At 62.8% G+C, this 13,457-nt stretch overlaps 1 protein-coding gene across 1 annotated transcript; it reads left to right on the forward strand.

Moving 5' to 3' along the window:
* Positions 1-10,740: 10,740 nt before the first annotated feature.
* LOC136464623 (uncharacterized) lies at positions 10,741-12,641 on the forward strand. The gene is made up of 3 exons (XM_066463578.1): positions 10,741-11,181; positions 11,267-11,435; positions 12,519-12,641. Exons 1-3 carry the CDS (start codon positions 10,853-10,855, stop codon positions 12,639-12,641), a joined length of 621 nt encoding a protein of 206 aa, XP_066319675.1. The 5' UTR covers positions 10,741-10,852.
* The last annotated feature ends 816 nt before the right edge of the window (positions 12,642-13,457 follow it).

Genomic DNA, 13,457 nt, shown 5'->3' on the forward strand with positions numbered 1-13,457 from the left:
AGGCTATTCCATGGCATCGGCATCCTCGGTGTCGACCACCTCCCGTTCCCGGGAAGTATCGTCGGAGGAGATCGGATAGACCTCCGTCTCCTGGGCGCTCTCTCGCAACAACGGCGGCCCCTGAACCAAGGGCGCCACCAAGGCCTCCGCCACCTTCATCTCCGCCTCCTGGACGGACTGCATCGCCACCATCGCGATGGCCTCGACGGTCTCAGGGGCTTCGGCCTCCGCCATCGTGGCCTCGGCAGACGTAGAAACACCAACCGCGGCCACTGCAGTCTCGGCGGTCGTGGGCGCCGTGGCCTCCGTCGCCTCAGCTTCGGAGACCCCGGGGGCCTCGGCAACCAAGGGCACGCCGGCCGCATCCAACTCGTGAGCCTCGCCCCCATGAGGCGGAAGCGCTCCCTCCCTCGTCTACGCAGGGGCTGCCTCGGCAACCCCTCCTTGGGCGGCCGGCCCCTTTGGGTTGACCCTCGCCAACGCCGCGCCGCGTTGGATAGCGACTTGTGCCTCCGCCACCTAGTGGGCGAAGGAGCCGGGGCTCGCCTTGAGCGTCTTAAGGGGCGCCAAGGGGAGCTCGTCCGCAGGCCGCTTTCGACTAAGGAAAAATAACCTACAGGGTCAGCGCGAGACCAAAAAGGCGAATGGAATGCACTATGACCCCGCCGAAAATACACTAACCTTGAACGGGGCGGCAACCGTTTCACCACGGCAAACCTCGTCCACAACGGCGGAGGCGGCGGCAGAGGCGTCGCCTCCGTATCCATCGGCGCCGGTCGGTCCTCAATGGACCCCGGCGCCCCTTCGGTCCTCTGCGGGAGCGGTGGCGTCGTCTCCACCGCCACTCGCTCCACCACGGCCACCGAGCCCACCGGGCTGACGGCGCGTTTGCCCAACGCCCACGCCTCGGGCGTGTCGGCCTCGGCCCTGGAGCGGGCAATCGCCGGCCCCGGGTCCGCTTCTCCTCCCCCTCCCGGGGGTGCCGGGCTGCTTGCCGACACCCCGGGCGCCACCTCCACGACGTCAGGAAGGTGGTCCAGGGGACCTCGCCCTCCCTCGCCCTCGTCGTTCCCGTCCGAGGCCTCCGTCGACAACGATGTCGACGGGGATTCCTCCAACGGGAGACCATCCTTCCGCTGTTGACGGCGGCGCTTATCTAGCTCCTCGCGCGCAAGGATGTGCTTCGTGCGCTTCGCCGCCTTGGCGTCCTTTCGCCTCTTCTGCGCATTGGCGTAAGCGCGGTTGATCGCCCGCCGCCCCGCATCCTCGGGAATGGGCGGCGGAGAGGAGCGCACGTCCCTCATCCCCTAAAGGAACGACAAACGCGCATAAGATAACAAGGGGTAAGGGGAGACTGAGGAGGCTCAGAGGCTATAGCGGCACATGACTTACCAGCGAAAGGAACCCCCGCGACGGTCGCATCGCGAAGGGGGTCAAGTTGCCGCCCTTCAACTTTGCCTCTACCATCTCCCCCACCCGACGAAGAATTTCCTCGTCGGAGAGGGCGGAGGAGAACATCCGGATGCCCTCCATGGGTTCACCTGGCCTCATCTCAAATAGCCGCCGCCACCGAGCCATCAGCGGCAGCACCCTCCGGCGGTGGAAGGCGGCCACAACCACAGCCACGGTGAGGCCATGGCCCTGCAGCCTCGCCAGCCCCTCCAGGAGCGGCTCTAGCTTGGGCTGGTCGTCCTTCAGGACGCCCCACTTCCATCTCTCCGAGTAGCTCCCCACAATCCGCCCAGTGTAAGGGGGAAGTCCTCCATCATCGTTACGAAGGTAGAACCAGCTCGTGTACCACCGTCGGTTGGAGGACATGAGCTGGGCTGAGATGTAGAGGTGCTGGCGGTCCTGGCGCACCTGGAGAGTGCAGCCGCCGGCCCTCGTCGCCTTCCTCTTACCCGACGTACCCGTCAGCTTGGTAGTGTGCCCCACCCGGAATAGGTGGAGCCACAACTCCCAATGGGGAGCAATCCCCAAATACCCCTCGCAGACGGCAACAAAGATAGCCGCCTGAGCGATGGAGTTGGGATTGAAGTTGTGGAGCTCCACGCCGTAGTAGTGCGGGAGCGCCCGCATGAACCGGTCCGCCAGGACGTCGAGGCCACGCTCGTGGAAGGAGACGAAGCTCACGACGTAGCCATCGTGAGGCCTCGGCTCTGGCTCGCCGTACGGAGCAATCCACTCTGGCCTGGCGGGATCTGTCACCGGGCGAAGGAGTCCACCGTCGACAAGCGACTGAAGCGTCTCCTCGGTGATGTCCGACGGGTCCCAGGGGTCCGCCTCGACAATGACGATGTCACCGGCCATGGGTGCGATGGAGGAATCGGGTGCGGCGGTGAGTTTTTTCTCTCTCTCCCACGCTCTCGCTTTTTTCTTGCTTTCTCCCTAGGCTCGCTCTTCTCTCCTCTTCTTCCCGGCACCCGCTGCTCTAGCGACGGCTCGACAGAGGCGGTGCTAATGCAGGCAAGGTAAGACGAGGAGGGGCAAGACTCTTCGGGTATTTATGCAGGGAGGAGGCGAAACGAACGGGCGATGAAATCGGGGAGGTTTTCCCCCCGATCCGGCGCGGTTAACCACGAGCCGATTTCATCGGCCCACGCGCCCACGTCTCCCGCATTAAATGCAAGGACAGTTACGTCGCATCCACCACGCCACGCTCGGCCACTATGGCAGCAGGCGTTGTTTCGACTCCCCATGAAACCACCTCAAAAGGCGCGCCGCCCGTGCCGAGCCAATAGGGAAGATATTCCCTACGGCCTATTCCTTTCGTATGAAGGAACCGGGCTCTGAACCTATTACGATCCAGGGGTTCGAAGGCTGGGCCCCAAAGGGTTTCGACAGCCGCCCCAGGATAACAGAGTCAGGGACGACCGCGGGCGAGCCCATACGGGGCCGAGGCCCAAGCAAGCGAAACACTTGGGACGCCCAAAGTTGTGTCCGAGACCAGAGGAAAGTCTCCGAATGGGATCCCACCGTAGGGAGGCACCGAGCCACCAAGGCCCAGCGAACGACCTCAGCACCCACTAGAGACATCCTCTGGTACTCTTGGAGTGTGTCTCTGGACCACTAGCCATCCCCTAGCGAACGGGGTTCGGGCCTCCACTCGGACTACCCGATAACAGCTCACCAGAAGTGCCACCGCTCGTGCCCACCGAGGGTAGCGAGGCACATTCCACCCCTCTTTCCGAGCGAAAAGGAAGCGTGAGGGTCGCACAAAAAGACAGGGAGCTCCTGACGGCCCTCTCACCCTATGCAGAGGCTAGGGGGCTCTTCTTGCAAATACGCTGACACCCCAACTCTCGAGCTCGCGCCCAAAAGGGGCCTCGGCAAACAAACCCTCACGCGTGAGGGGCATATAAAAAGTCAGGGGAACTCCCGACGGCCCTCTCGCTCCGCGCAGAGGCTAGGGGCTCTTCCTGCAACCTTGCCGAGACCAGAATAGGCTCGGCAAACAAACCCTCCGTCCGAACGAAAAGGACATGTGAGGGTCGGATGAAAAAGTCAGGGGACCCCCAACAGCCCTCTTGCTCTAGGCAGAGGCTCGGGGGCTCCTCTTGCACCCGAAGACCAAGACAAACGGTCCAAGCCCATGCTAGAGGTTTCATTACAAAACACGATAAAGGGCACCGAGCCTGTTACGGTCCAGGGGTTCGAAGGCTGGGCCTCCAAGAGGTTTCGACAGCCGCCCCAGGGCAACAGAGTCAGGGACGACTTCGGGGCGAGCCTACGAATGGCCCAAGCCCGAGCGAATAGTCGCTTGGGGCGTCCTAAGTCGTGTCCGAGACCGGCAGGGAAGTATCCAAATGGGATCTCACCGTAGGGAGGCACCGAGCCACCGAGGCCCAGCGAACGGCCTCGGCACCCACTAGAGAAACCCTCTGGTACTTTTGGAGTGCATCTCTAGACCGCTAGCCGTCCCCTAGCGAACGGGGCTCGGGCCTCCACTCGGACTACCCGATAACAGCTCACCGGAAGTGTCCACGCTCATGCCCATCGAGGGTAGCCTGGCACATTCCACCCCTCCTTCCGAGCGAAAGGAAGCGTGAGGGTCATACCCAAAGTCAGGGGGCCCCTGACAAACCTCTCGCTCCGTGCGGAGGCTAGAGGGCTTTTTCCTACAGCCTCGCCGAGACCCCCGCAACCCGAACTTGCGCTTAGGGGCTCGGCAAATGCAGTAAGAACTACTCATTCAAACACGAAAATAAAAAGCCCCTGGAGGAGTAACTCCACTCCTCCAGGGCCTCGGGGGCTACACCCGGCGGGTGTGCTCGCGCGCATCCACCGCAACCTCAAGATACAAAACCCAATTCCTACGGGAGCGGGTATGAACCAAGCCTAGGCAAACCCTCAGGGAGAGTGCACGCACTCCCCCAGAGGCTCGAGGGCTACTGTCGGGTATCTTAGAACGGGGTACCCCGAGCGAACAATCAAAAGGGTCGCTAAAGTCCCATCAAAAAATAAAGCTAGAAGGTAAGCCGTGGGCCCCTCACCCGCAACGACCGAGCCCACCAGGCCCCCCGCCTTGACCTCGAGCCTCGCACAGGAGGTCTCGGCACCCTGACGCGAATTCCGCCTAGCGCGAGGCCCGCCATGGAAGGCCTCGGCAGGGGGTGCATTCTCCGTATCGCGCGAGGCCTCTCGCGGCATGCCTCGGCAAGGAATCCGATCTCCGTCTCGCGCGAGGCCTCATTCTCCGTGTCGCTCGAGCCTGGCTCGTCCGCAGCCCGTCGCCCCCCGCCTCGACCGACCCTCCAGACAGCGCGTCATGTCTCATTAATGCTTCAACCACTCCCGCAATCTCAGCCGAGCGATGGCTCAATGCCACAGAATGACCGATGGGACCCGAGGTCGCATCAGCGCCATACCGGCCAGGACAGGGCACAGCGGGGATTACCGGCCACTGTGTCATAACGCTGTGTCCACGATCAGCGCCATACCGTCTGGAAGGGTACGGCGGGGATTACCGGCCACTGTGTCCTAACGCTGTGCCCACGATCAGCCACCCACTCGAGGCCTTAGCACTGTACACCAAGGTCTCGGCTATCTTGAGGTTCATGCCTACCGAGACCCTTCCACTACGGCGCAGCCTCGGCACCGACCAAGTCTCGGCCTCGTGCACAGTCCGTCCACAGTGGCTTGCACGTTCACCGCCGCACCCACTCCGAGACAGTCCCGGGGCTCCCACGACGCACAGCATCGGATGGGACGACCATGCCGCCCCAGTGCTCCAAGGACGGGCCACTCCGACGACCACGCCGCCACAGGAACAGGCTACAGGGCCCGAACGCGCCGCCTCTGTTCACACGACACCGTATAGTTAGCTCATGTACCGTTCTTGTCCTCCCTTCAGGCTATAAAAGGAGAGGACTTGGGCCGTTTTGGGGGGGGGGGAGACCCGGTAACACATTGTAACACACGCACACATCCCAGCCACCTGAGAGCAACGTCTCAAGCGGCCCACACGACACCTTGCCAAGACCTGGGACTAGCTCCCTCTCTCACCTAGCTTGTAACCCCCTACTACGAGCACTTCGGTGCAAGGAATACAAGATCGATCTCTCAGACTGGACGTAGGGCATCGATTGCCTGAACCAGTATTGTCGGTGTTTCGGAACCGGGGGTCCCTCAACCAACGAGTGAATTTGTGCTGCGTGCCCCTAATCCCGGATGGTGATGCAAAGAGACACAAGGTTTATACTGGTTCGGGCAATCGAGGCCCTACGTCCAGTCTGAGAGATCGATCTTGTATTCCTTGCACCAAAGTGCTCGTAGTAGGGGGTTACAAGCTAGGTGAGAGAGGGGGTTAGCCCCAGGTCTCGGTGAGGGTGGTGCGGGCTGTTTGAGACGTTGTTCTCAAACAGCGTAGAAGTGTGTAGTTCTATCGGTGTGTTCGTCTTTTCTGCCCGTTCCTCCCCTAGAAATGGCCCCAATCCCTCCCTTTTATACTCTAAGGGAGAAACTGGGCCGTACACATATTGCTACCTAATGCTTTATTAATAGAGGTGGCGTGTTCGAGCCCTGTAGCCGGCCACTGTTCGTGGCATGGTCGATGGAGTGCCCCCGTCCTTGTCATGCAGAAGTGATGCGCCTGTCGTACTTGGTTTTGGGCATAGTGAGGCTCCCGTACAGCTTGACGCAGGGCATGGCGGACGACGTGCTGGTCATCGCGTGACGGCGTCGTGGGGGGTCGTGGCTCTGCGGATGCCGAGGCCGAGCCATCGCGGGGGGGGGGCCCGACGGGCATGGATCCTCAGGCTGCCGAGCCCCTGAGGCTAACTGCCGGGGCTCTGAAGGGAATTATTGGTCCTGGGTACTGGTTCCGATGCCACAGTAGCCCAGACGGGGCTCCCCACGCCGCGTTGTTCTCGGAGCAGGAGCTGGCAGCACAGTGAGGCATGGGCGTCACCCACGCGCATAGTGGTTGGCACAGTGGCGGGTAACCCCTGCCCAGTACGGGCGACGTGCAGGTCATCGTGTGATGACGTCGTAGGGGGCTGCGACTCTGCAAGTGCCGAGGCCGAGCCATCGCGGGGGGCCTGACGGACATGGATCCTCAGGCTGCCGAGCCCCCGCAGCAGACTGCCGAGGCCCTGGAGAGAATTATAGGTCCTGGTTACTGATTCCGAGGCCACAGTAGCCCAGACGTGGCTCCCCATGCTGCGTTGTTTTCGGAGCGGGAGTTGGCAGCACAGTGAGGTACGGGCGTGAAGCATGTGCATGGTGGTTAGCACAGTGGCGGGTAACCCCTGCCCAGTCCTGCCTCCTGTCCCGTCAGTCATTCTGCTGTACTGTGCCGAGCATGCGGCTGATGTCAGGGACAGCAGTTGGCTGAGTTAAAGCGACACGACGTTTTGTCAGAGGGACGGGAGGAGGAAGAGGCAGCGGAGTGCTCCCGTGCCCGCCTCGCGCGAGACGGAGGATCGGTGGCCCAGCCGAGGCCTGCGACGAGAGAAGGGGTCGGCCGAGGCCTTCGGTGGGGGGTCGCCCGAGGCCAGCGGCGAGGGGGCCTCGGGCGAGTCGGAGAATCGATACTTCTTCTGAGGCCTTGGCGAGGGGGCCTCGGGTGAAGCGGCCTCGGCGAGGGGGCCTCGGGCGAATCGGAGATTTTTGGCTGAGACCCCGTTTGTCTTGCTAGTTTTTGTTTAGGGTCTGAGCCGTTTCTTTTTTTGGTTTCTGCTTAGGGTACCCCTTTTCACGGTATCCGACAGTAGCCCCCGAGCCGAGGGGGGAGTGGAGGCACTCCCCCTGAGGTTCTGACGAGAATCGGCCCTTGATAGTTCCTGTCGGGATGGTGTTTTCGTACTCGAGGTTTCGGTGGGTGCGCGCGAGCGCACCCGCCGGGTGTAGCCCCCGAGGCCCTGGAGGAGTGATTTCACTTTTCCAGGGGCTTTTTTCTCTTTCGAGTGAGGAGTTTACATTGTGTTTGCCGGGCCCATGGGTGCGAGTTCGGATCGCAGGGCCTCGACGACGCTGCGGGAAGAGCCCCTTAGCCTCCGCCTGGACCGAGAGGGCCGTCAGGGGTTCACCCGGCTTTTTGTACGACCCTCGCGCTTCCTTTTCGCTCGGAAGGAGGGTTTGTATTGCCGAGCCCCCTCGTGTGCGAGCCCAAGTCGCTGGGCCTCGGCAATGTTTTGCAGGAAGAGTCCCTTAGCCTCTGCGCGGAGCAAGAGGGCCGTCAGGGATTCTCCTGACTTTTTGTTTGACCCTCGTGCTTCCTTTTCGCTCGGAAGGAGGGGTGGAAGATGCCACGCTACCCTCGGTGGGCGCGAGCGACGGCATTTCCGGTGAGCTGTTATCGGGTAAGTCCGAGTGGAGGCCCGTACCCCGTTCGCTGGGGGTCGGCTAGCGGTCCGGAGACGCGCTCCAAGAGTACCGGAGGGTTTCTCTAGTGGGTGCCGAGGCCGTTCGCTGGGCCTCGGTGGCTCGGTGCCTCCCTACGGTGGGATCCCATTCAGAGACCTCCCTGCCGGTCTCGGACACGACACAGGGCGTCCCAAGCATTTCACTTGCTTGGGCCTCGGCCTCGTATAGGCTCGCCCGTAGTCGTCCCTGACTCTTTTGCCCTGGGGCGGCTGTCGAAACCCCTGGGGGCCCAGCCTTCGAACCCCTGGACCGTAACGGGCTTGGTTCGCTTGTCTTTATCTCGGGTGCAGGAAGAGCCCCCGAGCCTCCGCACGGAGCGAGAGGGCGGTCAGGGGTCTTCCCGGCTTATTTGTCCGTCTCCCTCACGTCCTTTTCGTTCGGACGGGGGCTGTTTGCCGAGCCCACTCGTGTGCGAGCCTGAGCCGCTGGGTCTCGGCAAAGTTGCAGGAGGAGCCCCCGAGTCTCTCGCACGGAGCGAGAGAGCGGTCAGAGGTCCCCCTGGCTTTGATTCGCCCCTCGCGCGTGAGGGTCTGTCGGCCGAGGCCCCCTCGGGTGCGATCCTAGGTCGCGGGGTCTCGGCGTCTTTTGCGGAAGGAACTCCCTATCCTCTGCACGGAGCGAGAGGACCGTCAGGAGTTCTTCCGGCTTGTTGAACGACCCTCGCGCTTCCTTTTCGCTCGGAAGGAGGGTTTGTATTGCCGAGCCCCCTCGTGTGCGAGCCCAAGTCGCTGGGCCTCGGCAATGTTTTGCAGGAAGAGTCCCTTAGCCTCTGCACGGAGCAAGAGGGCCGTCAGGGATTCTCCTGACTTTTCGTTCAACCCTCGCGCTTCCTTTTCGCTCGGAAGGAGGGGTGGAAGATGCCACGCTACCCTCGGTGGGCGCGAGCGACGGCATTTCCGGTGAGCTGTTATCGGGTAAGTCCGAGTGGAGGCCCGTACCCCGTTCGCTGGGGGTCGGCTAGCGGTCCGGAGACGCGCTCCAAGAGTACCGGAGGGTTTCTCTAGTGGGTGCCGGGGCCGTTCGCTGGGCCTCGGTGGCTCGGTGCCTCCCTACGGTGGGATCCCATTCAGAGACCTCCCTGCCGGTCTCGGACACGACACAGGGCGTCCCAAGCGTTTTGCTTGCTTGGGCCTCGGCCTCGTATAGGCTCGCCCGTAGTCGTCCCTGACTCTTTTGCCCTGGGGCGGCTGTCGAAACCCCTGGGGGCCCAGCCTTCGAACCCCTGGACCATAACGGGCTTGGTGCCCAGTTCCTTTGCCTGAAAGGAATCGGGTGGAGGTTACCTCTCTCCCCACGGTTAGCAACGGCAGGCGCGCCTTTTGAGGCAGCTTTTTCGGGGAGGTGAAACGGCGCCTGCTGCTGCTGCGGTTGGGCGCGACGTGGCGTCAGTCGACGGGACGTAACTGCACGCGCAATTAATGAGGAGGGAGTGGGCGGTAAGACCGGATCTGGATAACCGCGCCAGATTTTCTGGGGGAAACTTCCCCGATTTCGTCACCCGGCGGTTTCGACTCGTCCCTGCATAAATACGCAAACAGCCTCGCCCTCTCCCTCCTTACCTTTTCCGCGTTTGCTTTTGCTGCCTCCGTGCCGTTGCTGAGAGCATAGAGCGCCGGGGAAGAGAAGGGCGAGGGCGAGAGATCGAAAGAGAGAGGGAGAGAGATTACCGCCGTAGCAGTGTCCTCCGCCGCGCAATGGCTGGTGGTCCCGTCATCCTCCCGGCGGATCCCTGGGAGCGGTCCGACGTCACCGAGGAGAAGCTGCAGTCGCTCGTGGAGACCGGTCTTCTTCGCCCGATCACCGACCCCGACGAGCCGGAGTGGATTGCTCCGGGGGACGAGTCGGAGCCGAGGCCACGCGACGGTTACGTGGTGAGCTTCGTCGTCTTCCATGAGCGAGGCTTCGGGTCGCCGGCGGATAGCTTCATGCGGGCACTCCCGCACTACTATGGCGTGGAGCTGCACAATTTCAGCCCCAACTCCATCGCGCAGGCGGCCATCTTCGTCGCCGTCTGTGAGGGGTACCTGGGGATCGCTCCCCACTGGGAGTTGTGGCTCCATTTGTTCCGAGCGACGTTCACCTCCAAGCCGGGGGGGACGAGGGGGGCTCGGAAGGCGCAGAGGGCCGGCGGTTGCACCCTTCACGTGCGCCAAGACCGGCAGTCCCTCTACATCCCGGCCCAGCTGTCAACGTCCAACCGTCGTTGGTATGACGGCTGGTTCTACCTCCGCAACGACGGCGGAGGACTTCCCCCTTATACCGGGCGGGTTGTAGAGAGTCAACCGGAAAAATGGGGATACGGCGTCGTCAAGGCCGATCAGCCTAGGCTGGAACCGCTCTTGAGGGCCTTGGGGAAGCTGCGTGACCACGGCCTTTCGGCGGCCGTGGTTGTGGCGGCTTTTCACCGCCGGAGGGTGTTGCCTCTGATGGCCCGGCGGCGGCGGCTGTTCGAGATGACCCCGGGTGATTCGATCGCCGGTGTCAAGATGTCCGCCTTCGCTCTTACCGACGACGAGACCCTGCGTCGGGTGAGAGAGGCGGTAGACGGGAAGCCGAGGCTCGATGACTTGACGCCGTTCCCGATGCGCCCGTCGCAGGGGTATGTCTCGCTGGTAAGTTGGATGTTGTCGAGGCTTTCGCGGCCTTCTTGTTTTTCGCCTTTTTGGTCTGTTGTCTTACTTCGTCGTTCTCACAGGGGATAAGAGACGTGCGAGGCTCCCCGCCGCCCGTTCCCGAGGACGCCCGGCGGTGATCCGTGAACAGGGCGCGTGCCGAGGAGGAGAAGAAGAAGAAAGATGCCCAGGAGGCAAAGCGCACGAAGAAGATCCTCGCGCGCGAAAAGCTGGACGCCCGTCGCCGGCGCCAGAGGCTCGACGGTCTCCCTTTGGAGCCGTCTCCCTCGTCGTCGGTGTCGGATTCTTCGAGCGACGGCGGCGGGCGCGAGGTGGGGACGGCCTGCCTGGAACACCTCCCCGACATCAGGGAGATGGTTCCCGGGGCGCCGGCAAGGAGCCTGACGCCCCTAGGAGGAGGAGGAGGCGTCCCGGGGCCAGTGGCGGCCCGTCCCGGGGCCGAGGCCGACACACCCGAGGCGCGGGTGTCGGAGGAGCGTGCTGTCGGCCCGATGGGTTCGACGATGGAGGTGGAGCGGGTGACGGTGGGGGCGACCCCATTATCTCCGCAAAGGGTCGAGGAGGTGCCGGGGTCCGACGGAGGCCAGCTGGCGCTGGTGGATACCGAGGCCGCGCTGCTGCCACCACCGCCGCCGTTGCAGAGGAGGCAGGCGGTGTCGAAGCGGTTGCACCCCCGTTCGCGGTAAGCGTCTTTTCTGGTGGAGTCCGTAGTACTTCTTGTTCGCCCCTTGGTTGCATGCTGACCTTGGGAGTGTCCTTTCTTCCAGCCAGACGCTTCTGGTGGAAGATCCTCCCTTGGCGCCCCGTAAGGCGCTCAAGGTGAACGTTAGCTCCTCCGCCCATCAGGCAGCGGAGGCGCAGGCTGGCGTGCGACGCGGCGCGGCGTCGGTCGAGGCCGTTTCGGAGGAGGCGGCTGCCCAGGAAAAGGAGGCTGGGGCGTCTGCTATTGCCGAGGCCATTGAGGGCGAGGCCGGAGCCCCCGAGACCTCCGACGTCAGGGCGGTGGACGCCGGGGCCATCGAGGTAGAGATGGTGGAGGTCAGAGCCCCCGGGTCCGTCGAGACCGAGGCGATGGAGGTGAAGATGGGGCAAATTTTGGCGCCGCCCCTGGTTCAGACAATCTCGTCTGATGATTCCTCCCGAGGGAAGGAGGCGGCGGACGTCGAGGTGGCCAGTACCGCGGAGCAACCAGTCCCGGATCCCGCCGAGGGGAGTTCGGCTCTTGTCCGACTACAGCCCGAGCCTCGCGGGTGGAACTTCCCGTGTGTTTTCTAGCGGAACCGGGCTGACCCCGAGGGGGAGCCCGTGTTCGCCCTTGAAGATACCGCAGAGGGGGGGCTTTGGGGTACCCTCGAGCAGTACCGCCAACTGGCAGTGCGGTCGCTGCAGACAGCGATGACTATTATGGGTCAGGACTTGCCCGGTGTCACGCGGGTAAGTACTTTTCCCCTCTCGTGCCGCGTTGTTTTTTCTCCGAGCCCCCACGCAGTGTTTGACGTGTGTTTTTTGTTTTGCCTCCTTAGGAGCTCGAGACCCGATCCCTTGGGAAGTCGGTGTTCCTGCGAAATGAGAGGGATATCTGGGACCAGCTCCGGCGCCAAAAGGGCCTGCTTGCCGATGCCCAGGGGCTATTGTCGGCACGGAGTGCGGAAGTGGAGGACCTCCGCCTTCGTTGTGCTGATATTCAGGCGGAGTTGGCCGCGGTTAAGGAGCAGTCCGCCCCTCTAGTGGCCAAGATCAAGGAACTGGAGGAGGAGCGAGACTCCTTCAGGCTTTGGGCCCAAGAAGCGACGGCCTCTGCTAAGGTCACAGCCGGGCAGCTGGGTGCGGAGCAGAGCGAGCATCAGGCGACGAAAGTCGCCCTGGCAGAGGCTGCCAAGGCGGCCGAGGCCTCTCGGGTCGAGGTCTCAGCCTGGAAGAGCAAGGCCGAGGGTAAGTTCCGCTGAACCATGTTCCTCGCTCCATTTGCTCTTTTTGTCCTGGTTCGCGCTTGACTCCTGACCCCTTGTTGCGGCGTAGATCTGGGGAAAGAAGCCTCCCAGGCGGCTAAGGCCTCCGTCGCGGCGCAAGCGGCGCTGGATGTCGAGGTCCGGGAGCACGAGGCGCTGCGCAGCGCTGTCCGGTCCGCCTATGAGGCTCTAGACGTCGAGGAGGTCCAATCAGCTAGCTCCCTTGGGAGCCGCCTGATTGCGTTGAGCGGCTACGTCCGCGAGAGACTCCGAGGGGCGTTGCACACGGGTGTCAAGCGTGCCCTGGCCGTCGTCTCCTCGCACTATGCCATCAACCTCGAGGCCGTCAGCGACGGCTATGTGTTGCCAGAAGATGACGAGGAGGCTGATGCAGAGGTCGTGAGGCTGTTGGAGGCGGCCGAGGCGCCTGGCACTGCGTTGGCCAAGCTGTTCGAAGAAGAGGTGGTCCCTCCCGCGCCAGCCGCCGATCCTTGAGCTTTGACCTGGGCCAAAAGGGGCCATGTAACCGGATTGAGTTAGTTGCCGAATCGTGACGTTTTTTTGTGGCCGTCGAGGCCCTTAAAGTATTTGCGTATGTGTGTTTCTTAACCGTTTTCCATTCTATTTCTAAGTCTGTGCCCTCTGTCTCGATCGCGAAGAAATCCCTCGGAACCTAAGCCGTCCTTCGGCGAAGGGTGGCGAGGGAGCTGCCGTAGCCCAGAGGCGTGGGCCGTTCTCATGACTCGGCCGGCCCTTTGGCCTCCAGACAAGCTTTTGGTCTCTGGGTTTCTTGCGAAGGTCCCGTCGGAGCGCGAGAGAGTTTGGCGTGGAAATTTTCGGAAAACGGTTGAGAAATGGTGTCCGGGACTTAGGGGGGTTCCCCCTTTTTAGCCCCCGAGGGAGGCTCGACTTTGCAGAGGCAGAGCCGAGTCTCCCTTATTGCGTTATAGTGACGTCGAGCCCCTATCGATAGGCAACCTCTCTGCAAAGAACTTCCTCGGAACCTAAG

Source organism: Miscanthus floridulus, chromosome 1, assembly GCF_019320115.1.
Source record: "Miscanthus floridulus cultivar M001 chromosome 1, ASM1932011v1, whole genome shotgun sequence".
Taxonomy (NCBI): domain Eukaryota; kingdom Viridiplantae; phylum Streptophyta; class Magnoliopsida; order Poales; family Poaceae; genus Miscanthus; species Miscanthus floridulus.

What these genes read in the sequence shown, in the direction of transcription:
- LOC136464623 (XM_066463578.1), top strand. Translation starts at nt 10,853, where the DNA reads ATGGTTCCCGGGGCGCCGGCAAGGAGCCTGACGCCCCTAGGAGGAGGA. An exon ending in CGGTTGCACCCCCGTTCGCG is followed by an intron (nt 11,182 to 11,266) that starts GTAAGCGTCTTT and finishes CCTTTCTTCCAG; the next exon opens with CCAGACGCTTCTGGTGGAAG. An exon ending in CCCAGGAAAAGGAGGCTGGG is followed by an intron (nt 11,436 to 12,518) that starts GCGTCTGCTATT and finishes GTTGCGGCGTAG; the next exon opens with ATCTGGGGAAAGAAGCCTCC.